At 39.5% G+C, this 27759-nt stretch overlaps 2 protein-coding genes across 2 annotated transcripts; one reads left to right on the top strand and one right to left on the bottom strand.

Moving 5' to 3' along the window:
- Positions 1–202: 202 nt before the first annotated feature.
- G6PC2 (glucose-6-phosphatase catalytic subunit 2) lies at positions 203–6365 on the bottom strand. Its single transcript, XM_010220731.2, has 5 exons — positions 6142–6365; positions 5789–5898; positions 2670–2781; positions 1753–1868; positions 203–785 (listed from the first exon to the last, which is right to left on the bottom strand). Exons 1-5 carry the CDS (start codon positions 6357–6359, stop codon positions 274–276), a joined length of 1068 nt encoding a protein of 355 aa, XP_010219033.1. The 5' UTR covers positions 6360–6365; the 3' UTR covers positions 203–273.
- Positions 6366–11226: 4861 nt separating this feature from the next.
- SPC25 (SPC25 component of NDC80 kinetochore complex) lies at positions 11227–14814 on the top strand. Its single transcript, XM_010220742.2, has 6 exons — positions 11227–11420; positions 11506–11571; positions 12355–12501; positions 13011–13115; positions 13636–13734; positions 14673–14814. The coding sequence occupies exons 1-6, from the start codon at positions 11267–11269 to the stop codon at positions 14795–14797; spliced, it is 696 nt and encodes a 231-aa protein (XP_010219044.1). The 5' UTR covers positions 11227–11266; the 3' UTR covers positions 14798–14814.
- Positions 14815–27759: the final 12945 nt, after the last annotated feature.

Below are 27759 nucleotides of genomic sequence, written 5' to 3' on the forward strand. Positions count from 1 at the left end.
AATAAAACTAGTTGATTACACTTTAAAACTTTTGCACATCCCAGCATATTGTTAGAAAACTGCATAGTCCTTCCTTTCAAGGAACAGAGACTGCGATTCGTATTTCAGAGCTGTTGAGGTCATTCTTGGATGTACTGATGCCTTACAAGGGGTGCATCAAAGATGTGGTGGCTTTGCCCCCACAAAATGGGTTAGCAAAACTGCCTTGGGCAGTGGGGGGCACCTCAAAAGTTCACAGACATCCACAGATTGCCGACCGTTTGGAAACTTTCTCTAATTTAGCTTCTTTTCAGTTTTCCTCATGAATACGTGGACACAGTATGGAACCAAGGCAACTACAGTAAGTGGTATGGCTGCGCTCTTGCAAAAAGAAAGAATGTAGAATAAATACTCAGTATGAGTAGGTATCTTAACGAAGTTATACAGCTGCAGAGTAGCTAAAGAAACAGCTACACACAGCAGCCGGAAACTTTTCTTACAGCTATTTTTACCTTTGCAGCTTGTGATGAACATTTCAGAATTAATACCAAGGCCTAAGCCAAAGAGTGCACCTAAATTTCTCACGAGTCCAGCAAATGGAGTTGTGTCAATGTTTATCCAGTCTGGGTTGGCACACCACTTCTTTGCCTTTGGAACAGACCACAGCAAGTCAATATCAAGAAATCTGAGGACTAGATAAAAGCCAAGGGCAAAGATGAAAAGAAACAAGTTTATCTTGATGTACATTCTCAAGCTTGCTGTCTGTATAGCAGGAGTGTGCTCAAATGCTTCGGCCACAAGCATTCCTGGGGAGCAGAAAGTCAGTGTTACAGAGAACATCATACTGGCCAGAAGCACTTTTTAACGGTCTCACCGTAGAATTCAGTTAGACAGAAGAATATCCACATCCACATGACCACTTCCATGGTAAATGACAAAATATTTTTCTCCCACTCAAAGCTGCTATTTTGGAAAACAAACAAACAAACAGAAAACAAGATACCAAACTCTACATGTTTTTACCATGAGAAATGCCTTCGGCCTGCCTGCATCTCCCAGATGCCAGCCTATCAAGTATTAAACATGAAGTAGAACATTTTCTAGATGAGTCTCCATTCAAAGGCTGGTCCTGGCTATGTAGATTTCAACAGCAGTTCCTGCATGGACTTTAGATGTTGAAGGAGAAGACACAGAACGGAAGACTCAGACTATTCATAAACCTAAACTCCTTAAATACCAATTGGAAACATGTTTAATTCTGGAAATTATATTTGGGGATCTTAAATCACTGGGAGGATCATACTGCTAATATGGCTTTTTATCTGTTTTGACCCAGGTTTCTGGCCCCCTGCTCACCCACACCATCAGTTTGCCCCTGCGCTTTATTTGAAGTGAACCAAGGAATTTCCTCCTGAGAGGAACGTGCGAGCTGCACAGTCTCTGCTCCAGGGTCCTGCCCTGCAGCACAGATGTACTCTAGCAGATATGCAGGGCAGAGGCAGCCAGGGCAGCCGCTCGCACCGGGCTTTAACACGGTCAGCATCAGCTGGCACACGGCCAGGGCTCCCTGGCCCTGCGAATCGCAGGCACGGCAGCTGCCTAACGCTGCCTTGCCGTTTGCCTTTATGCTACCATCAAATCCTCGTCTCCAAGATAGCACAGAACACCACGACAGCTGCAGCTTAGCAGCACTTCTAAAATACGCCAACCAACTAAACCAACCAAAAATACAAAAACAACCCAAAACAAAAAACAAACAAATCGGAACATTACCAGCAAATACTCCAAGAATAACTTGATGAGGGAAATGTGTTGCTATGAATACTCTTGAGATACACACACTGATCTGGATAATCCAAAAAACAGTCCAGAGGAATGACCATGTCAGTCTGAGAGAGAAAAGGAAGATGTTCAAAGAAGTAAGAACAATGAATCATATTGATCCCCTATTCTTATTTTCTTATTTTACCGCTTTCCTTATTGCACCAGGCTCATAATTTTAGGTTTAGAAGTGCAAAAGATTAGACCTGGCTGATTTAAATTTGGAAATCAGTACTAAAATATTAGCGAGCGCAGTTGATTTTACCACCACAACCAGGGCAGCAGGAAGGGACCTCAGTCATTTAGGGCCTGTGAAGCTATCATGTCTTAGCAAAGTAAGGCATCAATAGCAAGCTATATTAGTATTACTAACCTCCATAAGGCCTATTTAAACTGAAAAGATCATCAGTTTGGTCACAAACTTATGGGAACAACCTTGTTAAACCACCAAAGCAGTAACAAGAATTCCCCACAGAACTACAGCTAGGGAAGTCTGCCAGCATTTTGTGCTGTTGCTTTAAAACAGGGTAAGAATGACTACTAGGAAAACAGAAAATTTATGTACTAGCCAAAATCTCAAACAAATAAAGACAATTAATAGAACTCAAGCTTTCCAACATTAAAGACCTATTACAGCCTTTAATAGGAGTTGAATCGAGATTATATGATTATATAAGATGAAAATATTACCTTATAAACATTCATATATCCTCCTTCATAATTTTTCTCCAGGTGAAGCAAATCATAATGAAAGTATTTTTACAAATGGAGAAAAACAGTCTGAGGACAGTTAGCTATATAACTCCATTAAAAATATAGCATGTATATAAAAAAAATCTGTATATGTGTATGAGAATAATGAGACTGACCTGTGAAGGGTAACTGCTGATTTATCTTTCCATCCTACCGTGTAGCTGAGTGCTGCTGTGACCATTACATACCAGACACAAGAAGATCCCATCGCATGCCCAGATGGACTTCCTAATAAAAACAAAAATGAAAAATTCAGGCTTAAAAATGATGACTATAACATCTAACTCATAGAAAATATCTATTAGCAGTTAGCACATAATCATTTAAAACGAAAATGCTTAATAAGGCTTGAAAGAACATCAACTGTTTCTCAAAAGCTTATTCTATTACGTTTTTTTTTTTCAGAAAACTAATCTACAGGAAATACAGAATGAGTCAGCAAATGAGTCAGTAATGATTATCTCATATTTTTTAGCTGGCACATACCTTGGAAAGCATAGTATTTTTCCATGATTTTGATCTGGATTATGATTTTAAAAATAGGCCATCTAGTTGTTACTTGGCTATTAATGCATTTATAACATTATCATGTCTATACAGCTTTAATTATTTTTATTTTTTCCCCAGAGAGTCATAGGAATATAAAAAAAAACAATGGACTGACAATTTGAGTAATATGTATTTCCTCTTCAGGAACACGCTTATAGGGAATATGTGAAACCATGCAGTTATGTCTTCCCTAAACCTCAGGTTATGGCATACCTCAGCTAATTGTGGGCAAAGATATCTTGATAAATTTGAGTGCCACAAGCCTAATTTAACAAATACTAGTGCTGAAACTTGAGCTGATCTAAATACTAGACTCCTGCTAGCGCTGTAGTGTACAATGCAGACTTTAAATTCGAGGCTCTGAATAGGCTACCTCATAGTTCAGGGGAGCAACAACTGTCTCTCTGTGATACTCTTAACTTACAGCACCAGCACAACTTCAGTTGTCCCCTCAAACCTGCCCTCTATCTGCTTCTCCAATTATGAAGTCTTTTGCAACCGGTATTATGATTAATGTCTTATTACAGTCCAGAAAATTCACATTCTTCTGTAATTCTGTAATAAACTAAGAAATGTACTTGAAACAGATAGATCTGTGTTAATTTATATTTAAATTATTTATTTTACAAAGTTTAAAGCTAAGTTTGCACACAGGTTATCCACAGACCCAGCAGCAGGCAGTGATGCCATAATACACTGGTGTAAATGCTCTATCCATGCTGTTCTATAAGAAGGAACACATGATCAACACATAGCCAGTTCTTCTTTTTCCAGCTATAGTAATGGATGGTGTCATTTATTTTAATTTAGTGAGGCAAATTTTCATCATACTAGAAGCAATATGAAGCAGTAGAGAAGTTTCTGTATCTGTGAAAAAAAACTCTGAAAACTAAAGTGCTGTTGGCATGATGTAAAGGAAGTGATTCCTATAATTACTGTCACTTCTTTACACTGATAGGAGGGGCTATGTTTCACCCTGCTCACATTAATAAATAAATAAATAAATTGAAATTTGCTTGTATCAGACTATTTCAGCTTGGCTTTCGGCACAGACAACAGAAAAATAAAGAGACAGGGTTATTTCACTGGCAGAAGAAGCCATTTTGGCTGAAGAAACTGTTGTGACACAATGTTATGGACACAGATTGCAAAGCAGAAAAATATTTTAGCAAAGCAGCAAAACAGAAATATCTAGGGAAGATGGGCACAATGACTTCCAGCTACCCACACTTATTTTTGGTAATCTGTTAAGAAATTTCTTTAGTAATTGGGTTAGCAATTTTTCTAATTTTGTAACAGATATGCGTGATGACCTCAAAAAACACAAAACAAATTTCACTGATAAACAAAGCATAACATATATCAGTGTTAGAAAAGCTTCTTTACTGTTGTTGTCAGAACTTCAATAGAAGTTCTACATATCTGCATCTATATACCAATAATCTATATACCAATTTGCTTATCTGCAAGTTGCCTACCATAAGAAGCATAAATTCTACCCTGGGGTTTATGTCTTGAAACATTAAAAATATCAGAGAAATGAGAGCTGCGGGGTTTTGAAACAGTTCATTATAGAAATAGCAACCAAACTGAGGTCCTGGCTTGCTTACCAGGTGGTCATATAAACACTCCCCTCAGCTCTCCCTTTGTTCAGCTGCAGTTCGTATTTTATGTGTTTTTCTCATGCCTGTGAGTGCTTTCTAATCTTTTCATACAAACTGTATATGTAAACGTGTGAAATACCATGTAGGTGATTGCACTCACGCTGCATTAGTGAGGAACAAGTGTGATAGATAACAGTCCATGGTCAATAACAAAAATGGAGGCAGGAGAAAATATGGTCATTTTAAGTGTAAATAGGGAATTGGTAAGACAGTGGTACCCCTTGGATGGAAATAAGAATGGCTTGTTACTTAAGGAAGACACTTTTCTCTCAGTTAATCAGAAGGGAACATACTGACAGGGTCCTAAAGCGGGGCATGGAATTACATAGTGCAAATGGTCTCAGTTCTAAAGTAATTTGAAAAGATCTAGAGCACCTTAACACTGTGGACCAGGCCCCAAAAGAGTTCACAAGAAAGGCAGAGAATAAATCCCTAAGAGCTGACTAGAGAACATGCATGCTGCAGGCATCACTACACCCTGTCTGATACAAGGGTTTATGCTTCTTGTTTGAAATTACAATGGGTTATAATGCAAGACATCATGAACAAAATGCAGCTCTGCCATCTGCCTAAAAGCATGCCATGAATTAAATTGTCTGGAAGTTAACTGACTGAGTATAGTTTACCTAAGATATTAGGGCTTCATATGTTCATTTCAGACTTCAGCAGTATTACATTGGACTTCCACAAAGACGACAATAAGATACAAAAAGGTAATGTAACTCAAAATGAAAAGGTACATTTAAAGTATACATATATACATATATATGTATGTAACTTTCTGCTAACCATGTACACACACACATTCAGTGGCAATGTCCAGTTGCCAATGCAGCAACCAAATAGTTACCATATTTTATCTTTTCCTTTTTCTCTTCCTGTGTTTTGATACTGTTTTAAAAATAAGCTCTATGTACATCATTTAAGATCTTTGTAAATCACATCCTGCCCAGAACCAGCCACTCTCCTTGAGTGCTTCTATCCGCATTATTTGCATCCATGTAATGTCCAGCATGTCTTACCTGGCCCAGTTTCACATGTGATAGGAAACTGTTCAAGGCACGGGCTTGACTGATTGGGATAAATCATTGTTTCTTGTACCCACCAGTATGGACGGTGACCAAATAAAATCCTAAAAAAAAAAAAAAAAAAGGCACAAACTCAGTAAAAAGAATTTTATGTAAGAAAGCCACAACAAAGCATGATAAATAATCTTACAATGAATATACAAGAACTACATGGTTGAAGCCATCCTTTAACTGGTCTTCAGGTTCTTCTCTTATCAAAATTTCATTTCAAATATATCTTAAATATCTCTAACATACAGTCTCCATCATAAGAAATACCAAATTTGAAAATAAAGAGAACTTCTTACCATTTAAATATGAGGTTGAACCAATCACCAATGACTGCCACCCATATCATTTTAGTACCTACTACTTGATTGAGCTGAAACCAAAGAGGAAAATAAATTGAGAATATATTCCGGGGATCACCAACATGTGACATGAAATTAAGGAAGTCCTGGTAAGCCCTGTAATCCTTCTGTAAATGCTGGATGATAAGCACCCCATTGCTATGGAGGAGATCCATCTTAAACTGATTAAACTGTAGTTGAAATTTGGTAAAGTTCCTTTAATCTTAAGTTTCAAATGAGGGAGAAAGAGAACCATGGAAGGGAGCTATTAAAAAATGAGAGAAAGTGATTGACGTTGCCTTTATATTGTATCAGAGTGGTGTACCCAGCCATTCCCGGAACATGTGACTCCAAATCTCCAGGAAAGCACATGTCTCTTAACACTGGAAAGCTTTTCTGTTTGCAAATTTTAATTGGAGGAAACTAAGTGAGCTACATGCTGATCAGCAGCAAATTGTGGGGAAAGTTTTGTGGAACCACAATGCATGACTTACGCAAGCCTTTGTATGAACAGTTGGAACTTGTTTGCTTGAATTTTTTCACAGTTCATTTCTCGTCAGGATGGATATTAGCAATGTGTATACTTGATTAAGTGTTGCCTGCCTAAAGGATAAAAAGAATACACAAATAATTGGTCTTTGCAGAAGTGTCACTGAAACTGTACATGTTAATTTGAAATACAGTTTGGCCACCATGCTAATACACATCTCAGTAATGAAAAATGCAATCACCATCCATACATCAGAAATGCTGTTGAATACTACATTTATTAAAGCACCGATCTTCTCAAGCCGATGGAAAGTAATCATTCCCCTCACACAAGAAGCCATGCTAGCACAGAGCCCACTGCAGATTAAGTTACTGAAACCCCTCACTCACTGTTACCACTTCCACATTGCAAGTGCTGCCAGGAGGACCTGGCGCCGACCCGCAATCCCCTCCGCTCTCCACAGCCCAGCAGGAAGGAGACCTGTGCAGCACAGAGCAGCGGGAAGGAACAGATGCTCATGAGCATTTCCATGAAGGATTTCCAAGTGAAGCACCTGGGGTCTCCAGGATGAACAGGCAAGAAAATCTCAGGAGGAAATTAAGATTCTGCCTGATAGTGAGGTGATAGGAGTAGGCAGCAAAAATGATGAGGCTACACACTGAACATAGGGGGGAAAGTTTGTTTCAAAAAAAAAAAAAAACAAAAGTGAAGATTCTGAGGTTTTCTTCTATTTTTTCTTTCCAGTTTATAAATTGCTGTAAATACTAGTGCAAACATCAGATCAGTTCATTGCAGATTAAAAGGCCTCCTTATTTCTAGTACTTAACTAATACAGCAACTGGTGTTAGATAAACCTAAGTATTGCTCAGTTATGAGAAGTATTTGAAAACAAGTGGACTTCCAGCAAGATAAAGTTAATGTCCTCACAAGAGACCAGCAAGTCAGGTCACTTTCCAGTACCTTTGTTTAATGCCACCATTGACATTTAGTAGTATCAGGAAAATTGCCTCTCTAACACAAGATACATGGGACCTCTTCAATAACTTTTTATTTTCTTACACTAGTTATGAATATAAAAATACCCACTCATATCACCCACTTGGCTAGTGCTGTATCTGCTTAGCCTGAGCTCACTTCAGGCAAAGTATTCAAACACAGTAAAACATTTAGAAGTAGATGCTGGCAATACCTCTATAAAGTCACCCCTTTAAAATAGATACTATGGGTGTCATGATACTGATATTCATGTTAAAAGTTTCACTATTGATTAATATGCTGCTGATTATATTTCTGCTTAGATAGAACAATAAACACCTTACATATAATGTGCACACACAAAAACGCTCTTAGCTAACAGCAAATATATACATTTGCTTTATTTTTCTTATGTTTTGACTGTTTCAGCAACTTTTATGCAGAGACATCCAAGCCATCATATTTCTGAAATCTATCCCAAGGATAAAATCCCGTAGCTCTAGAGCAGAAAGCAGAAGGATGTGGGACTGATCACCGGTAACATGGGAGAGGCAGGCAGGGACACTGATGTGCCTGGAAGCACTGGGGATCACACTTCATTCAACAGGCATGCGGCAGCGTGACATCTAAAGTCTGTCACACTAAAGACCTTCTGAGCTCTAGGAACCACCAGAGAAGAGATGAAGAAACACATTTTGAAATGCTAGATTCAAAAAAGGTAAACTCTAAAGTAAAAACAGGTAAACTCTAAAAAGGAGCAACTACTTCCTTCATAGCTTTTCTCCCCCACCTCCTTTCCCTCATTCAGCATTGCAACTATAATGCACTCAGTCTTTTGAGGTCACTTGGGATTATGTATGAAGCAAAACTATATTTTCTGTATTTTATTAAGGGAAATTGCAAGGAAAACTAATGGCATTTATAAAATGGTCAGAATATATATGCAAGTAAGTTTTTAAATCAAAGGTTTTGTCTTATTTTCATATGATAAAACAAAGATTTGGTCTTTACATGATCAAATGAATTCTTAGTGGAAGGCAAAATGTTTTGAAATAACAACTGCTCGTACAAAGAATTTTTATTTAACTGATATTTACTGATTTATTTTCCAAGACATGTAAAATCGTAGCCTGCCCAGCAGTCTCTATACTCTTGGTAATAATTTAGAAACAGAAATCATGTTGATGAACCACGGAAGACAGGATAAAATGTTTACAGCTACTTTGCACCTACAGATCAAATATTACATAACTGCTATCAGATGTTGCTAAGCAAATGTTTGCAAGGGAAGGAAAACCTATCAAAGCAAACATTTTCTAAAACCCTGTTAATGGAGACCTATGTATTATGCCTGCCTTTCTGGTACATTATGTTTTGTTAATTGACCAATAACATTAATTCTGTCATTGTTTTCATTGGCGCTGGACCAACTACAACAATTAACCAGCAATTTAGTAAATTCACAAGTAAACACTGTATACAAGAGCTGACAGCTATTTTCTCAGGTGTGACTGTTTTCCAAATGGAACTGCTGAGAGGATGAATCTTATTTTTAGACTTGGGAAGAAAAGAATATATGAAGAATATTCTTCAAATATTCTCACTTGCTCTCTGTATTTCATTCCCCTCGAGCACTCCTCACTGGTCCAGGCAGCCCTAGATGGGGCTGCTTTATAGTCGGATGGACCAGCAGAGGTTCAACAAACACTAACATGAAGCCATCTCTTGCTCTTGGTTCTGCTGTCTTAATCTGATCTTTCCTAGATACTACACTATCGTAATTCCTTGGTATGAACTTAACTATGCAAATACCACAATTATAATCTTGTTTGCAATACGACAACAAAATGGCAAACTGCCACACTTGACAATACTTGTTTACATCTTCTTCATTGCCATTTTCTAATCCCCCAAACTAATCCCAAGTCAGTCATGCCCAGGAAACTGCCATGGGAAACAGCTGAGTCCATGCGTCAGCCACAGCCCCTCAACCAAACGACCTCTCTGCAGCCTCCGTAGCCAGGCCTGGATGCAGTTCCAGTCGCTGAAGGAATTCCAAATAGCAATAAAACAAAACCCAAATCTTTGCTAGCAAGAGCTGCCTCTCAGTGAATGGCAATTGCAGGTAACTGTCACCCTGTAGCTGCCATTGTACCTATGTAGACATTGTATATGCAATGTATACAGCATAAACCTAAAATTTAAGCTAAGGTTACAGATCCTTCCATAAAGACCTGGCAAAGACAGGAAAAGCACTCAGAGGGTACAATTAGATTGCCTCGACAAAGATCAGTACTAGAAATGGGATAAACTGCTGTTAAAACTGCCTTCAACACTTACCCCATGGCTCGAGTATGGCCCACTGAGAAAAGCCCACTTCAGAGAGCAGTGCTGGCTCGGCAGCCTCCTGGGTTAGGGAGCCTCTTGAATCAGACTTCACAGGGGACTTCAGACATACACGACTGGTGCTACTTAGGGTCATGAAGCCACATTTCTATTTGTGGTAGGAAAGAGCTGTCAGTGTGAACAGGAAAATACTGTTGACCAAAATCACAATGCTTCATTTAAACGTGTAGCGGGAAAGTCTATTCTGGAGTGAGTTTGTAGTGGGACAGTAAAAGGGAGGCGAGGTTGTGCTCTAAGCTCGCAACTCCAGAAAACTACAACCAAGGATGCCCAAAGCTGTCAGAAAAAAAAGCCTACCAATTAAGGCACAATTGGTGATAGCAAACATCATGGCTATGTTTAACCCCTGGCTGGCGAAGGTCCACAACAAAGGGATACAATTAATTAAACTTTGGGAGAAACTTAATTGATGAAAAAGATACCTAACTAGTTAGAGAGTTCCGCCTGGCAACTGTGGGGTAAAAGCATTATTCACACAAGGCCAGACTGAATAACCCACCAAAACAATGATGAGACCTCAGCGTTTTTACAGTTAATCACAACTGTATTTCACAGACACTTAGGGTGGAGGAAAAGTTATATTGAGAAAATTACCAGCTCATATGATAAAGGTTAGCACATTAAGGAGACTTTTACATTTCATGCCAGCAGGTTTCATTCGGCTAGGTTTAAAAGCTGCATCATGCCCAAGTCTACACGGGGCCGGGTATCGTCCTCGCCGCAGCTCAGCTTCCATGTGCGTACAGGTGAGCCCTGCACGAGGGGATTCAGGTCTGCCCCGCAGCCCGGCAGGGGAAGGGATCAGCACCGCTCCGGGGGGCGACTCACGGCAGCGGCCAAGGCTGTCGCTGCCAACCGCCGGGCCGGGTCCGGCCGGGCCGGGCCGAGCCGAGCCGAGCCGGGCCGGGTGGCGGCGGCCCCAGCTCCCGCCTCGCAGCGGCGCCTGCGACAGGGAGCCCCGCCGCGGCCCGGGCGGCCGTTACCGTAGCAACGGCTGCTCCCGGCATGCGCCGCGGCCGCGCCCGAGTCGGGAGGCTGCGCGGCCCAATCAGCCGTGCTCTTGTTACGAGGCCCAATGGGGAGGCGGCTGTGGGAGGCGCCGCAGTTTGAAGGCGCGCGGGGCGGCGGCAACGGTCGCTCCGCGGCCATTGGGAACAGGCTGGAAGGGGCCCTGAGCCCTCCGCTCTGCCCACAGGCGGTATCGGCGGCGCCATGGCCGGTGCCAGGGCGGAGGACGAGATAGCCGCCTTTGAGAAGGAGATAAAGCAGTTCTGGGCCAACTTCAAGAGCATCTACGGCAGCGAGCAGGTCAACCAGATTGTAGCGCTCAGGGATTCGTGCAAGGAGTCCATTAAAGCACTGACAGGTAAGGAGGCTGTGTATTTGCTGTACCTCTGCCTTGGCCTTATTATCAACTCTCTTCCATTAACGCAAATAACTTTCCATTACAGAGAAATGCTCTCAGAAATTAAAAGAAGAGGACCTGATGATTGACAAAATTAAGGAGTATAATGATGGTAGAGTATGCAGCTTTATCTGTTATGTTTAGTACTTCCAAAATTAACCTGCAACTGAATAATACTTTCAGGCTGACTTTCTAGAAGGCAAACTGCAAAACCAGAGCAAAGATGGATTTAAAACTGAATGCATTTGGTTATAGGAGTATGTTTAGTATAGAGTATGTTTAAGCTTAGTTAAAAGTTTTGCAGCAAATGGTGTCCGGGGGGCTTAAGAGTGATCAGTGCTTAAAACTTGGAACAACAACAATGTGCAGCACCTGCTCACTGCAGTGGAAAAAGTAAATGGAAATGGATTAATGAAATTAAATATTGCAAGGTTCCCTATGTCTCTCCCATTATTAGCAGCGGAAAAAATGTCAGCCTATCTGTCCAGCATTAACTATACTGAGTTCTCTAATTAATCTTCAGAATTTTAGGTAAAAATAAATTGCGACCACACCAGTAGTCAGCATTTCCATTTGTTTTCTGTCAAATGATTTATCTGTGGAGAGAATCCACCATGCTTACCCTTTGACCTAACATATCATTTTGGCACCAGGAACAAGTAGCATATATTTGAAATATCAGGGAAGCTCCTTACTTTGTGGCTTTTCTTCTCGTTAATTTTGTGTGGACACTTTACTATGAAGAGAGTATCAGATGTAAGTGTCCAGTTGATGCAGTTTGCCTTCTACTGGATTTTAATCAAATGAGTCATCTCAGTTAATATAGGTATGGAATAAATATTGGGAGGCCTAATTAATTGACTGTAAATGTTAATATTTTTCTAAATGATTTCAGAGATTCTCCAGCAGAACAAACTCATATCAGAAAATGAGGAAAATTTGACAGAAATAAAATCTAACATAAATCATGAAGAAGAGCAAATTAAGAGCTTAATGGACAGCATTCAAGAAATTAAAGAAGAGCTGATGAAGAAGAAGGAAAGTAAGTTTCGAAGTTGAATTAAGACCAAAGAAAAAGCAAACCAAAACAAAAAACAAATACAGAAGCCTTCTGTAGTATGTAATGGCTTTGCTGTATGTCCTCAAAATAATAAATCTAGATAACCAATAAAGTCCAAACTAATAAAGATGCAGGATGTGGAAATAAGGTGAAGAAAGGTTTAAATAGCAAGGTAAAGGTTTAGTTATCAATGCAATTTTCATTTAAGAAGGTTTCACCTGTCATTTTGGGACTGTTTAATTACTACTTGTAAGGTTTTAAGTTAAGTAACCAATTATACAGTACAGTAAACTGTACTTTAGAGCAATTATCTGAGTCTTAAAATAATGATGCCTATCATGGCATTAATACATTCAGTAAAAAGAACATACCTTCTCTTAACTAGAGAATGGTTTTGAGCACTTTTTCTTGATGGGCTTTTTTACTGTCCTGAGTCTCCTCTACCTTTTTTACCTCTATTTTCATACTTATAGTAGCTTTTAAAATTCTAGTAATAGCTTCCAAAAACCAGGCGACTAAGGAGAGAGTGGAACAACTGTGCAGGTCTAAAGCATTGTTTGAAGAGCATCTTGGCCTGGAAATCCGCAGAATCCATGGTAAGTTTCCAAAACTTTTGTGTGCAGCAATATAATGGTTAATGCTGGACTGTGTAGTGAAGAATAAAGCAAGTTACATACTGAGTAAGAATGCAAGCCTCAGCTCAAATGTACTCTTTGGTTTAAGTGTCTGTAGGGGGTTAACAGCCTCCTGTCCTAATGTTAGGCCATCCCTGCACCTGTTTTCACTGGAGGTGAGCCCTGCTGCCTGCAGGGTGGCTCGGGAGTGAAGAGCAGTTCAGCTGTTCAGATTCCTTCCTAAGGCTGAGTGGGGCAGTGGTGGGTGGTAACTTTGTTGGCCAACTCAAAGCCAGTCCTTCCCCTCCTCAGCCCAGACATTACCCTAGTCTTGCAAGTGGTAGAAGAAGGTGCATTAAAACACATTTGTCTTACCAAGCACTTTGCTTAATTAGTGAGTATTCTGAAGGCTACTAATTGAAACTAAGCTGCAGCTTAGTCATCATGGAGACTCTCTAGCAAATGTTAATGGCCTTGCTCTATTCTGTTGTGTTTGCTTTAGATGAACAGTTGCAGTTTATATTCAGGCACATTGACCACAAAGACCCCGAGAAGCCATATACATTTACCCTTTTCATAAATGAACAGGGAGATTATGAAGGTATGTAATTTTAAAATATTTAAATAAGAGAACAGAATGTGATGCCTCTGTCTGAAAAAAGAGGAGAGAGGAATTTGAGTGCAATTTAGCTGTAACTTTATCTTTCTAACTTTTAAAAGAAAAGCTAGTCTGTTTTGATGGAGCTTCTCAGTTTATGTATGAAAACATAACTGCTTATCTTCATTCCCCTTCACTGGTGGAGCTGCTGCCATATATGGAAAGACATTGTTTGTGGTCATGGTTCTTTCCCTCTGGAGTGTTTATGCTGGTAGGTGTATGTGAATCTGATTAAGAAACCTCATGGGCAGGAAAAACTATGTTCCCCACTAGGAAATCCCTATAGTTGTGTGGGAAGAGAGAAAAATTTAACCAAGGAAAATCAGCCTTCCCCTTCTGTAAAGGGTACAGTTTCTCAGAACTTAAAGCTGTTGTTGCAGTACAAACCTTACTGCTATTCTTAACTGAAGTAACTTGAGTTACTGGGCTAACTAACACCTGGATGGATGCTTCTATTTACCTGCTTTGCTCCTTAAGTACGGACTGAAAGAGGCCTCTCTTTACCAATTCAAATATAAAGTGTGTGCAAGCCACAAGTTTGTCACTTGCTGAGCTGCATCAGTTTAGAATCTGTCCACCTGCTGAGCAACAAAAATGCATGTGAACATATTCCAGCCTTTGGCAGGTTGGGAATTGCTGTAACAATTCAAGTTAAATTGAGGCAGGAACACAGCACTGGGTGGGAGTTCTGGAAATCAGAAAACACTTGTGTGCTCTTTGAGGCTTTGTCTGCACTAAAAAAAAGATTAATAGGTTGCTCAAAAATAATGCTGAAAAAAATAAACTAAAAATAAGGTAATGAACAAAATGGCATTCTGTGTGTATGAAAAAGCACTTCAAAAAATAAATATAGTCTTATCTTTTGGAATTTGTCATTTCAGTGACTTCCTGTTCTCCTCCCCTGGACTGTATAGCGGAATTCCAGAAAAAAGTGAGAGAAACTAACAATTTTTCTGCATTTATTGCCAACATCAGAAAAGCTTTTACTGAGTTATCTTATAAATAGTCTGTACAGGGATATAAGCTACTCTTTTCGTAGAGCTTTGTAGAGCTCTTTTTATTTCTCCTTCCTGTATTATGAAATCATCTTTTCTATCCATGTCTTTCTCTAATTTCTAAATAAAGAAAAATAACCAAAACTATTTTGGTCGTTATCAATCATTTGGAGGTAGTTGGATTATTTTTTGAACAATAGTATAATCAAATACTTCCTTAGCTGAATGTCTCCAGACATGTAAATTTATATGCAAGAAGTAGCTCAGTTTGCCTTTGAGGCTTTCACTTGTTTCAGAGCCTTTTGCAAAAGCCTGATAACGGTATTTCTCTTCAGAGACACTGCTTGTATTCAGAGGGTTCTATCCAAAGAAAAGCGGAAGCCAAATGAGCAGGGTGGAGATGTTCCACAGTGATAGAGAAAGGCCTGTCATGCTAACCATGACCATAAAAAAAAAAAAAAAAAAAAAAAAAGTACATTGATTTTTCTTGAAAGAGGCCAGGCAGATCACACAGTCTACACCAGATAGGAAAGAGCATTTTTCTGATATTTATGTTAATTTTTTTTCTTACCCTTCTGCTGCTACATTTTGCAGATGATGAAAGGAGTTTTTTTTTTTTTTTTAAAGCCTCAAGTGTGGTTGTATATTTTTGGTCATCAGTGTGTGATACAGAAGTATCAGATACTTATCTGATGACTGTTTCTGTTGCTAATAACAGACCTGATGAACAACATGTTCCTACTAAGAGCTGCATCTAAGACAAGTAAGAACTGTCTTGATTAGTAATCGTGGAGAGCTGAACATTGCCCTCCCAGGGCTGTGTGGATGCCACACCACTTGTCTGAGGCAGAACAGCTGGACTGCCCTGAGGGTGGTAATGGTGACTGAATGCAACATGGAGGAGGAGGATCAGCCTGGGTGGTTAAGGGAATTCCTAAGAAGGTTGAGAATATTTTAGAACAGAGAAGTTACAAGCTTTATGTAATAACACTTCACTGTAATTTTGTTTTATTTATCATATTTTCCTGAAACCCTAAGACTGAGCAAGGCCTGAAATTAATTAGGGTATGAAATAAAACAGTTGCAGACAAGTTAATCTCTGTATGGTGCTGCTGATCAGGAAGGTTGTATTAGGATATTCAGCTTTAAGATGTTTTCCCATCTTAGTTTTGATACCATACTCCTTTTCACAAGGCATTTAAATGCGCAGATAAAAAAGCATCACTTAAGATTTTGTTTAAACAATGTTCCGTGCCTCCTGTGTGAAGGGTGGGGTGTCAGCACGGAGCTGTGTGGGAGCAGTGTAATTCTGCATGAAATAGGAAGGAACAGCGCTCCTGGGGACTGTGCAAGTCTGCACCGGGACTCACTAAGTCAAGGAACCTGTTACTGCTGTCTATAAAAACACTAGTGGGAAAAATGAGGCAGAGCCACAGCACAGAATGACAGTTAATGTTTCATCTGCAAAGCAAAGGAGGATTCAAGCACCAGAAAGGCAAGGCCTCTGAAGAGGAGCAGAGGAAGGAGGAGGCATCTCCAGATTCCTGACTAACTGCATCTAGTAATTAAAAAAAAAAAAAAAAAAAACACACAAAAAAAAACATTCAGGTCTACGCTTGCCCTTCCCACCTTCTCTTACAGTAGGTATGACTGCAGGACTCCCTGCTCCACTGGTAGCTCTTTTCTTTTTTCTTCCTAGTGCAGAAGACCTCATCTCCCATGTCACAAATCCCTGTCTCTTCTGCACGTTTTTGTGAAACATTCCCACACTTTTCTATCTGCCTGTGTCACCCACTAAAGCTAAATGGTTCACTTGATCATCTTAGCAGAAAAAAAAAGATTTATATCAAAGCACAGCACTGAGTAGAACAAAGCCAAATGCTCACTTACCAACCTTCTCCTCATGTCCATCCCAAGCACAAGTAGCTGGTTTATTGCTTCTAATGAGATTACTTTGCCAAGTTTGCTGTGCACAGAACATAAAATATATGACGACCACTGCATAGGAATTTACATTCCTAAGAAATATTTGCTAGAAAAGATGATATGCCCAGTTGTAAATATTCTGCGCACACCTCTGAATCAAGTAGTAAAGTTTGCAATGTTTACTGTGTACAATTTGAACCTTTACAACTCCTTCTAGAGTTTGAATAACAAACCTGCTTGTCCTTACCAGAGAAACCACATGCAGCTCTTCCTTCCTCCAGAACAGAGCCAGGCACTCCAAAAGCAGGGAAAAGCTAAGGATAAAAGAAAAAAGAAAGCAAAACTTTATCCAATAAAATATGTAGTAAAACCATCTGTGACGCCTGCCCCCACCCCATCCAATACGAGCTATTATGCTAGTTAAAGATCTGTCTTAAAAATCTTCAACCTTTTGTGCCTTTATCAAAGGCACTTTGCTCTAATACAACTTCACACACTTCACTCTGTGGCTAGGTGGAACTTTCCTCTTGTTATGAAGCTGCACAATATCACTACACCCAGGAGCTGCAGGGACAACGAGGGCAGTGATACGTACTGTCAGCAGGGCTCCAGTGCGCTGGACAGCACAGAAACACATCGCTGCAGCCAGCCCTAAGGCCACCAGAACAGGGAGCTCGCTCATTGTGACAACTTGAAGGGTTTAAACTGACATTTTTCATAAACCCTCTCAGATGATGCTAGGTATATTTTTAAAAGCAAACAAATAGTGGCTACACACGTGAAACTAAAAAAGACAAGGAAATTATGCTGTGCTTCTGTCATTTATATTCCTATTGCATTGTTCCATTACTTAAGTATCATCTTCTTGAATGCCTCATTTAAAGGTTGTGAATTTATTCAGTACTCTGTTGAAATTAGTCCTGCCATATAAATCACCCAGCACTCACTTGTGAGTCATTTGTAACTTTTGAAAAGCCCTGCCAAACCACCTATAACAAACATACCTACACACAAATCATTTAGTCATACAGACAAATCACAGAATTTTCTTAAGGTCGTGAAACTCTCTCTAGTAAATAATTATGGTGCTATTCTTACCTTTTTTACCTTTTTGAAAGCAATGGTTATGACTGAATTACATTAGGCTTTTCACTGCTGAAACAGGATCGTGTCCCTGCAGGGCAGGGCTTGGCCGGCCACCAAGCAGCGACGCTCCGCACGCTTTGTACCTTGCACCGTCCCTGCTGCCGCCAGCGGTCACACGCGCACTATTCTTCAGGCCCTTCAGAATATAAACAGATTGTACCTTGAGAAGCAGAAGTGGTAAACACCGATTTCCTACAGATTTGGGGGTCTGTCCTCAGACAGTGCCATCCCGCCCCCTGCAAATCCTCCCGCTGGTCTTTAGGCCTGTGCTGATGGACAAGGGCCAGTGGCTGGGCTAAGCACCAAAGTTGCTCTCACAGAAGTGTCTACACTGCAAGAAATTCAGGGAGGTCGCTCAGACTAGCAGCATGGCTTAGCTCAGAGCCGATACCATCCACTGGAGTTGATGTATGGATTAGGTTGCCCCACATAGTAATGGCTACAGGCACCGATCCCCCTCTCAGATGTGTTGCAATTTTGATAGGTAGTTTCTCAGTGAACAATCTAAGTGTTTTGGCTGGATCAAGTTTGAAGTAAAACCAGATAAGAGATTTGGCAAAAATGACTATAAATAGCATGTAAGCAGAGTAAACAGCTCTTTTAAAGATACCTTAGAAAAGATGGTAATTAAAATTATTATTATTGGGAGGTAAGAGGGGAAGTTGTCTTTAAAAAGGGCCCAGATGGGGTAGAGAGTTGTTAAACAGGTTAGTACAGGACAGAGCTGATTCAGTTTTAAGTAAGGATCACATTTCACCTCTGAATTTCAGGTTGATTTTTTTCGCATGAGAAATGAAAAAAGAAGTTGCCTAAATAAAGTAAGAAATACTTAAAGTCAGGCAGCTGTGGGAAGCCTTACTTGGAATATGTGAAAATAAGATGCACAGGACTTCCCTACCACTGAACAGAGCCCTGGCAAAGTCCCAGCTCTGGTCACCCAGCCAGGTACAAAGCTGTCATTATGCAGCAGCTCTGGAGCATTAGTATTGCTGAAGAGACTTTAAATCCATTAGATAACTCATCCTTATCAATTCAGAAGTGGTTTATAGCCCGAGTGTAAATCTGTCCCACACAAAGGAGGCTGCGTATCTCCTGCATTGCAGTAGCATTTCCTGCCTGATGCTTTTAAAGACATAACAAGCAGCCCTGCAATTCCTCTCAGTTTTATTCCTTGTGACAGCTATCTGGTCACTTAGATACCCCTGGCCACACTCGCAGCTCAGTTTGTGCTGGGTGCTTCGACAAACTGTAGGAATAGCACATAGACTACCATAATTGAGGCTTAACTGGAAACAATCGCAGTGGGACTAGCTAGATATATTGGGAATGTCAGCAACAGGGGCATCCGTTTCCCCTGGAAATCTCCTACTTACTGGGATTAAGAGCCTCATTTCTGATCCTTCATTACTCATCATATGCGGATGTCACAGTTGAACCTAAGTCTAAGTCGAACCTGAGTCTAAGTAGGTGGCCAAATGTGGTCCTACTGCCATGGAGGCTGCTGCAGAGTGTAGCAGGCACATAGCTCTATTTTGTGTCTACATTCATTAAAGCCTTGGCCATGCAACACACAATCCATTTTAAACAGACGTCTGTATTATTGCTAAATAAGAAGTTAGAGAAATGCTTAGATGCCTCACTGAATGGGAGCTGGACAAAAGCACCTTCCAGCAAGCGGCAGACAAAGCAAATCTCATCTATTTTTAATGCAGGTTTTGAAGATTTCATTTGTGCTAAAAGACTGTAGATTGGAAGACTTAAATTTCAAATTTAAGCAAAACACTGTGTTTTTTTTTTTCTTTTTATGAAAGAAAAGGTTGTTTCTGTGGCATTAAAAGAAGGCTTCATGATTAAAATACATAGAGAGTAAAACTTTTGTATTGGTATCTTTGTCCTCATAACTCATCAGTGATTGAACTGAATCTCAGGTCAAGCTGAAACCTCCAGGTCCTAAAAGAGGACCGCACATTGGAAAGTCTTAAAAATATCAGAGGTAGGAGGATGTTTTTCAGATGTTTAGGAGACCGTATCAATTTAGGAATATAAATATTTCTTGCCATCAAGTAGTTCTACAAAGTACTTCTTATCTAACTATTGAACTATAGCAAACACATTGGTCATGCTCTTCCTTCAGATATTAACTAAAATACTGAACTAGCTTCTAATGCTTCATTTTGCACTGCCCTTTTCAAAGATCAAAAGCTAACAGCTTCACACCTAAGCAATTTCATTTGGAAGCTAGAGCTGAAATTAAATTTGGTGGTTTGAACCTTGCAAACACGTGAGTGTTACACAGATCTCGGCACTTAACCAATCCCTCTGCATACAACATTTGCTTTAAGTGTGTTTATTCTATACCAATAAAGCCTGGTTCTAAAGAGGAAGGCGCAGCATGGAAAACAGACTGAAAAAAACACATGCCAGCCTTACTCTCAGCTCCACGGTGTGTTAGGGAGGTCTCCTGTGGACACCTGTGGAAAGAGACCTAGGACAACACACAGCTTATTCTACTAGTTAGTGCGATAGAAATAAATGTACTTTTTCCTGTTGTGTTTCTAAGTAGATTGACTTCCTTTCATGCTGTGCTGTTCTGGTGGCCCACAGAAAATGCCCCTTCTTGCTCCACAGCTGCAACTTGGCTATGTGCATGTATTAAGCCTTGGATCTAACAGCTTCCTGTGCAGTATTTGTGTCACTGCATTTCCACAGTGTCTCCTTGTCTCTGCTGTGACAGTACCAAGAAGCCTGCCATACTGGTTTTGTTGATGAGGAACACTGCATTGAGAGCTTTATCTTTTAAAAAATGTATTAATTAGTCTTATGATGCTGTTCTGGTAACCTTGAATTAAGCAGGCCACTCAGAAGGGAAGTATAATGAACACCAACTCAAGCTCCATAGAGGATTGCCACCTCCCTGCTCTAGGACATAACTTCATATTGCCTCAAAAATTGCACTCTTTTCCCCTCAGCATCTAACATTGCAAGCTCAAATCCTATTTGCTGTTCCTACCTATCCCCACATCCTTTTCATCGTTATTGCTTTTCAATGTCTTTCTCCCACTGTCTGTGTCTGTAGGTTCCTCTCCTGCAGGATGCATTAACTCAGAGCTGAGTCTCAGTTTATTTTCTCATTGTAGCTAATCTTTTCAGGGCTCTTTTCTGTGCCTATCCACAGTCCCACTTATGTTAGCATTAGCTTGAATTTCACGAAGTCATTAAGTCTTGTCCAAATGGCACAATCTTTCAGTGCTCTTCTTCCACTAGTTCTAAAAAGGTTTTCACTTCCCTCTTCCCCCCAAATCATCCTTGGTCCCACCAGGTCCTTCCTTTAGGACTGAACTACCAGCTCACAAAAGAGGCACTCTGAATTCTAGTTTAATACTCACTATTCATACTAATATATATCTGCTGTTTATTGTGTTTTCCAGTATTGAGCATGTTCACGTTTTAGTATTTCCAATTTAAATAAATATGGAAACCATGCAGAAAACAACCTATAATGATCACATTAAATCATCCTGGACTCTTCTATACCTGAGCATGAATTCACAGCCCATTCTGTGAAATTTGCTCAAAAAAACAACCCACTGGCAAATATAGACTGTGTGAAATCTGTCAAGGGGCAGGAAGAGCGCAGGTAGGAGACAGAAAAAGTGCAGCATAAATTAGGGAAATAAGACCAACCTTCCTCCACACTGTGGCAGCGACGCCTCCCGCAAGCTCCCGGGCCCTGCCTGGCATCAGCTGCTGCGGCACACGCTGCAGCCTGCCCACGCGGGGATGCCTTCACTCACCTTCTGCTGCTCCCACCAATGCCGTTCCCCATGGGCAGCCGCCGGCTTGCACTTCTCCTAGGGAAACACAGACCGTCTGCTTTCTTCACCTGAGCAGCAGTTTCCTGTACACGTGGCCTTTTGTTGCCTCTCTAAGAGGCAATATGGCAAGGAACTCCTGCTCCTTTCATATTATCCTGAGCCCCTTTCTGTTCGCATGGCTTCTCCCTTGTGCTGCAAAAGTCGAGGGGTATAAGGTAGAATAGGAAGCAAAAGGCATTAGACACACAAATAGACAAACTCTCACATAGCTAAATTTCTTGATAAATCTCTTCAATAAACAAGTATTTAAATGCCACATTAAAGGCACTATGAGATTATCTCTATATATTATCATGGAGATAAATTAACTACAGTAATTAGGTCTTTAATTATGATGCAAATCCCCAGGACTACTTCTCTTCCAGTGAGAAAATTCCAACTGATGTATAGAGATTCCTGTGCAATGGGTACCTGTGTTTTGAGAACTGTTGCCTCCCTTTTCTGCTGAAGTTGAATGGATGTTTTTACACATCCTGTCATCTGAATAATCTCTCATAAGATTGCAATGCTGCACCAAAGGCTGCCTGACAACTGTATTTTGTGGGTTCTACTTTAGTTAGTGTATGGAAGCAATTCCAGCTCGGCACACTGCTATATGTGGAGATATCCTCAGTTAGGAAGAAAACCTTAACTCCTTTCGCTTTTAGCAGTAGTGAAAAAAATACACAATCCTATCATAAATAAATGAACAAAACTGCTCTACTCTGCAATGGCAGAGGTCTGAAAGGTTTAATCAGTGCAACCCACAGATGCAGTTTCCTTGGCACAATCAAGAGCTGCAGTTTTTCTCTAGGGAGAACCCCCTGTACCACAGTGGCCAGGAGCTGGCATCGCCTGAAACATCTGAATGAACATCTATTTTTAAGAAACTCAAACTCTGAGATTTTCCAAAGTGGCACAAGCTGAAATAATAGAAATTCAGAAACAATAACATGAAAAATTTTACTTCTGAAATTGTGGCAAAACGTCTTTTTTTATTTTCATTTGTATAGAGAGAACTTGTCCTTCTAACATTTACTGTCAGAAATCGTCTTGTACAAGAAGTACCAGAAAACGCCACAGTGACAAACTCAAAAACATACAAGCATCTACTCTAAAAATGCTGGAGTTTGGAGGCTAGATAAAATCTTCTGAGCTAAAACAAAGGAAAATACTACTTTCGCATTTCACAGAAAAGAGAAGAAAGCTGACATTATGTTCCTAATACTTATGTTTATTATGAAAGTGTCTCCAAATTAAAATAGCCCACAATATTGATTGGTTCCAGAGATTCAATGAAGAGTAATTATCTTCCCAATTAGAAACAAAACAACCCAAGTTAAACACAAAATAACTCCCAAAGTTGTACACAACAGCTATACATGAAAGCACTCCTAGCTAGCTAGCACATCACTGTGTTTGCAACAGTGGAGCTCTAACACATCACTGTATTTCTGAAAGAGTTGCTTCAAGCACAGGATTTTCATGAAAACACAGGTGAAATGGTGTCATCTGTCTCACCCTGACCCGCAGCAGGTATCAACATGCATGGCGGGTTACAAGAGCTCGGGTACAGAAGCTAAATCCTGGGACTGTGGGAGGTTGAAGCTCAACAGAAGCCATAAAATGTGTTTTGTTGCACAGATCATTTTAGGTCCTGTAAGACAATCGTTTTGGTCTTTCGTCTGACATGGGTGATCATTGATATGGCTCCAAAACACCATTTTATAGTATTTCCTCCATTTTTGATTGAAAGCAATTTCAAAAAACAAGAACGAACTGTGTACAGACACAGTCAAACACTGTGTTTTCATTGCAACTACAGTCAGAAATCCTTACAATTTAAAGGCTATACACATATGCCACTTTCCCAAACTTTCACCAGTTTTTTTTTTTTTCTAAGAAAATTAAAAATAAAATAAGTTTTTCATACTGAAGTTCCCATTAGGCCCCTGTTCCAAATCAAAACCAGTCGAAACCCAAGTAACACAGGCTGGTTTTGCTTTAGGGTTTAAAGGCAACTGTAGTTTGCAGAACACTGAAGTTGGACCTCCTAGGGTCTACATTACAGAAAGGGTAAAAAAATATTGAGAAACCCCTCTCACACAAATGTCACAAGAAGTAGACAACAGGAAACATACAAAAATGAGTTGTAGCAAATAGATTAAAAAAATACCGAAGCATCAACTGTAGAAAACCAATGATAGCCTACGTTTCTCCAAGACTGCAGAAGGCTGCAGTGAGAACATGAATGAGAGAGGCAATAGTTTTCCTGCTAAAAGAGTCTGTGTAAAAGATGCGCAGTGCCTAAATCAGCTCCTGTTGATTTATCACGGACACTTGCCGCAGGGTAACTGCTTTTGCCATTGGGTTCCGTTTGGAACCACAAAGTGATTTTCACTCAAAATGGATGCAGATTTAAGACCCAAATCACTTCAATGTAAGCCAAGCTTTAGTGCTTGCTGCTGGGTCTCAGGAAAGGATTTGGCATCAGTGATTGTACAGAATGTTCACAGGTTACAAGAGCATCCAAAGGCTTCCAGAAGAAAGCTGTGACACCTGCTCCGATTCTGTGGGAATCATTAAACAAATAACACATACAAAAAATACAAAATGGTAAGAAGGAAACAGCGTGGGACACTTTGGTATTTTAGAACTAGCACTACTTAACACTGATCAAGATCCAAATGACTCCAAAGTCCAACCTTGTTTGATCAGATATTTCTACCATTTTCTGCATTTTTTAAACTTTTTATGAAAAAAAGATCACAGATTTTTTGTTTGGTAGAACACATGTCAAACACGCGTTTGCTATAGAAACAGTTACGGAAAACAGTAAATAAAATGAGATCTAAATGTTATTTTGCTATATTCTGGGATGGCTAGAGATAGAAGACAATTTCTTACTATTTACTAATAACATCTACAGCCTAAATTCTTTCTTCGTCTTGCTACTTCAACATCTCTACCACTGTGTCTTTTACTGTACTATAATGAGGGAACATAGAAGTTGAAAACAAATAGGTTATAGAATACAAAGCCTCCTTTCTAAAATGACTAAGATGAAAATTCTACAAAAGGTAAGAAAATACAGAACCTTTTAAGACCTTGCATTTATCATGAGCTATATGAATCACTTCAATAAATTTTCTGGAATACATGCGATTATCCTCTAAATACTTAATGGCCTCCAAAAGCACTTTGCAAAGATTTTCAGCAGAGAAGCAAACAAATCCAAATTAAAAATAAATGCCCCGCATTGCACTCTCTGTGAGGAGTGGAAGATGGAGCCAAAGTTTTGACAACCATTGGTTAAAGCAATGAATTAAAACACACTGCCAAGTATGATCACTACAGCATTTGGTCCTTCCCACTAAAGTCATAAAATTGTAAGTGAATTTTTCATTTCCATAGAAAATTGTAATTTGAAAGCTTAGTTATTATTCAGGGAAGTTTAGTAAAGATCTTTCCTTATTCTTATCCTGTTTTTTTTTTAGCACAAATGCACATCTGAGCATTTCATCTTTCCTTTTTTCAATACCTACCTATATAGTTGATCCCAGGCTGTTAAGAAAGGACTCTGGGACATGCCTAGGTCACAGATGAGCGGTGACCGAGGGTCAGCTGAACCACAGTAGCTGCACATTGGGTCAGCTCAGGGATTCCAGCCCTGCCTGGCTGAACCAACTGTACACACAGCACAGCTGGAGAGGCCCAATGGAGGCCATAAGTCTCCTCTCTTGCATGAAGATCCTTACAGAGAATTACCTTCTACACCAATATCAAAGAAGCTACAATACCATGGATGTACACTGATAAGTTAGAGCAGCATTCTGTCCTCAGGGCAAGATAAAATATTTCATAAGCTTTCAGAATTTGGGGGCATGTCAAAACATCACAGCCCATTCTTGGACATTATATTTCTTAACTGCCTGTGCATAAGGGAAATGGTCCCCTGAAGGTAATCAACACCATGAAAAAGGAGTGTTTAAGCTTGTTTAAACATCTTCAATGACCATCTTAACAGGTCATTATGCTTATTCAATATATCTCTCATTTTAAAAGTCTTGTTTTAAAATCTCAGTATCATTTTGACAGTAATTACTAAACAAGAACTACTTCAAATACTGTGGATGGGATATTTCCTATAGCAATCATTCTATTTCCACATACATCACTCTACTTCATATCTCATGCTCTGCAGATAACTGGTATAAAATCAGAGAGGCACAGGAGACAGATGAGAAAAAAATCAGAGTCTGAGAAACTTCTGTGGGAGTAAGAGATCCAAGTAAGACTCTCCCACTCCCTCAAATACAGTCATGGACATACAACCTATGCAGCTGCTGAATTACAAAGATGATAATGGCATTTTTCAAAAGATGCTCTGTGGGTTATACATATCAACGTACAGTAGTAAAACTTCCAGCTTTTTTCCATGATTTATGAGTTTTCACTTTCCTTATCTTTATCCTCCACTAAGTGAAGGAGCTATTTGGATTCATGGCATGCTGCCCTTATTTCAGCACATTTCTAGCTAGCACACAAAGGTCCCTATGAGTAATAAAGGTTTCAGAAGTTTTCAAGAGTCATCAATAGAACCAAACAAATCCCAGTTTTTCAAAAGAAAGAAGTGGCAACACACCTTTTTCGGTACACTTTGTATACATAGAACCTTTAAGCATGTTTTATGGCATCAGAAACCTTACATATTTTGCTATTTGCATAGGTAAAGAAATCAGAAATACTTCCTGGCATAGCATTCCAAGTGAACATGGCACACCAATTCCTTTGTATACAGGAGACACACTGTTACAACCTTTTCCTATTTTGTTCCTTCCTTTTCTTGCTATATATATTATATGTATGTATATGCATATATATCAAAACATATATATGCGTACATATATATCATATATATAAAAATACGTAAGTGTGTATATGTGTGTGAGTGTGCACCCACGTGTGTTTGTCTTTGGTCTATAAGCACATTGGTTCTGTCACAAACACAATACTGTTGAAGACTAGGTTGCATAGAATCTGTTGCCCAGAAACGTCTCCTACTTCTGGCATTGCTGTAAATAATCACAGAAAAGTGTTCTGCAAGAGTTGTATGATTCTTAGCAATATAACATCAAATTTTGTTCTAAAAACTGGAGGAAATGTATAGAATTTAAAAAATGATAATGTTTATTTTGGGTGTTACTTTGTCTCCTTTTGGAACATGGTTCATAAACCTTGGCTCCTTGCTTAGGAGAACAAAATTATTTTACGATCACCCTTAACTTTATTTCTGGAGGTAATAAAATACTGCTGAGCCTTTGAAGCTTACTGTGAATTATGTTAAATAACTTTTGCTCAAGCTTTCATGCATTTAAAATAAACTTCTAGTAATATATAACCTTCTGCTTTTTATCCTTTCTTCAGCCTACCAAGAAAGTGACAATAATTGTAAGGACCATACCTACACTGAGCTGTATCCAAGGAAGAAATGACCTTTCATCTGCTGTTTTTTTTCTTCCCCGCCCCCCCCCCTTTTTTTTTTTTCCTCTTTTCCCCATTATATTCCTGCTCTCATCTTTTTGAACTTGCAAGAACAGTTTCAGGAGTGAGTTCTGGATTCACAATGGTACTATTTCAACACAGAATCTGTGCAAAAAGCTGAAATCTGTAGAGATCAAAAATTGCAAGGCAAAAATGAGTAAGTTTATCCTAACTGTTGACATAAATTATTGTGCATTTGGGTATTTGCACAACTAATCAAGTCTACTTCTAATGCAATTAACCACCAATTCAATTTTTAAATTATGCTAAAATAATGTCCCACAATTACCACAGGTTTTCTTTCTTTCATTTGCTAACTGACCACATTAGCTACTATTTAAAATACCAATCCAATGTTCTAAAACTTTATGTTGGAGAAACCGACACTGTGATTGGATAGGCAATTTCAAAACCAGCACTTTAAACACAAAGATAGCAAAAATATCTGAAGCAAGCTAGAATCTGTAAAGCTATGTTGTATCTTACTGTAAGTAACAAATCAA

The sequence above is a fragment of the Tinamus guttatus genome, unplaced genomic scaffold, assembly GCF_059628265.1.
Source record: "Tinamus guttatus ecotype Peru unplaced genomic scaffold, ASM5962826v1 Tinamus_guttatus_pri_ptg000060l, whole genome shotgun sequence".
Lineage (NCBI taxonomy): Eukaryota > Metazoa > Chordata > Aves > Tinamiformes > Tinamidae > Tinamus > Tinamus guttatus.

Coding starts and splice junctions, on each gene's coding strand:
- G6PC2 (XM_010220731.2), bottom strand. CDS start 6,359: ATGGATCTCCTCCATAGCAATGGGGTGCTTATCATCCAGCATTTACAG. Junction 5,899..6,141: donor TTCAACCTCATATTTAAATG/GTAAGAAGTTCT, acceptor TTTTTTTTTTAG/GATTTTATTTGGTCACCGTC. Junction 1,869..2,669: donor TCAGCAGTTACCCTTCACAG/GTCAGTCTCATT, acceptor TTTCTCTCTCAG/ACTGACATGGTCATTCCTCT.
- SPC25 (XM_010220742.2), top strand. CDS start 11,267: ATGGCCGGTGCCAGGGCGGAGGACGAGATAGCCGCCTTTGAGAAGGAG. Junction 11,572..12,354: donor AATTAAGGAGTATAATGATG/GTAGAGTATGCA, acceptor AAATGATTTCAG/AGATTCTCCAGCAGAACAAA. Junction 13,116..13,635: donor GGAAATCCGCAGAATCCATG/GTAAGTTTCCAA, acceptor TGTTTGCTTTAG/ATGAACAGTTGCAGTTTATA.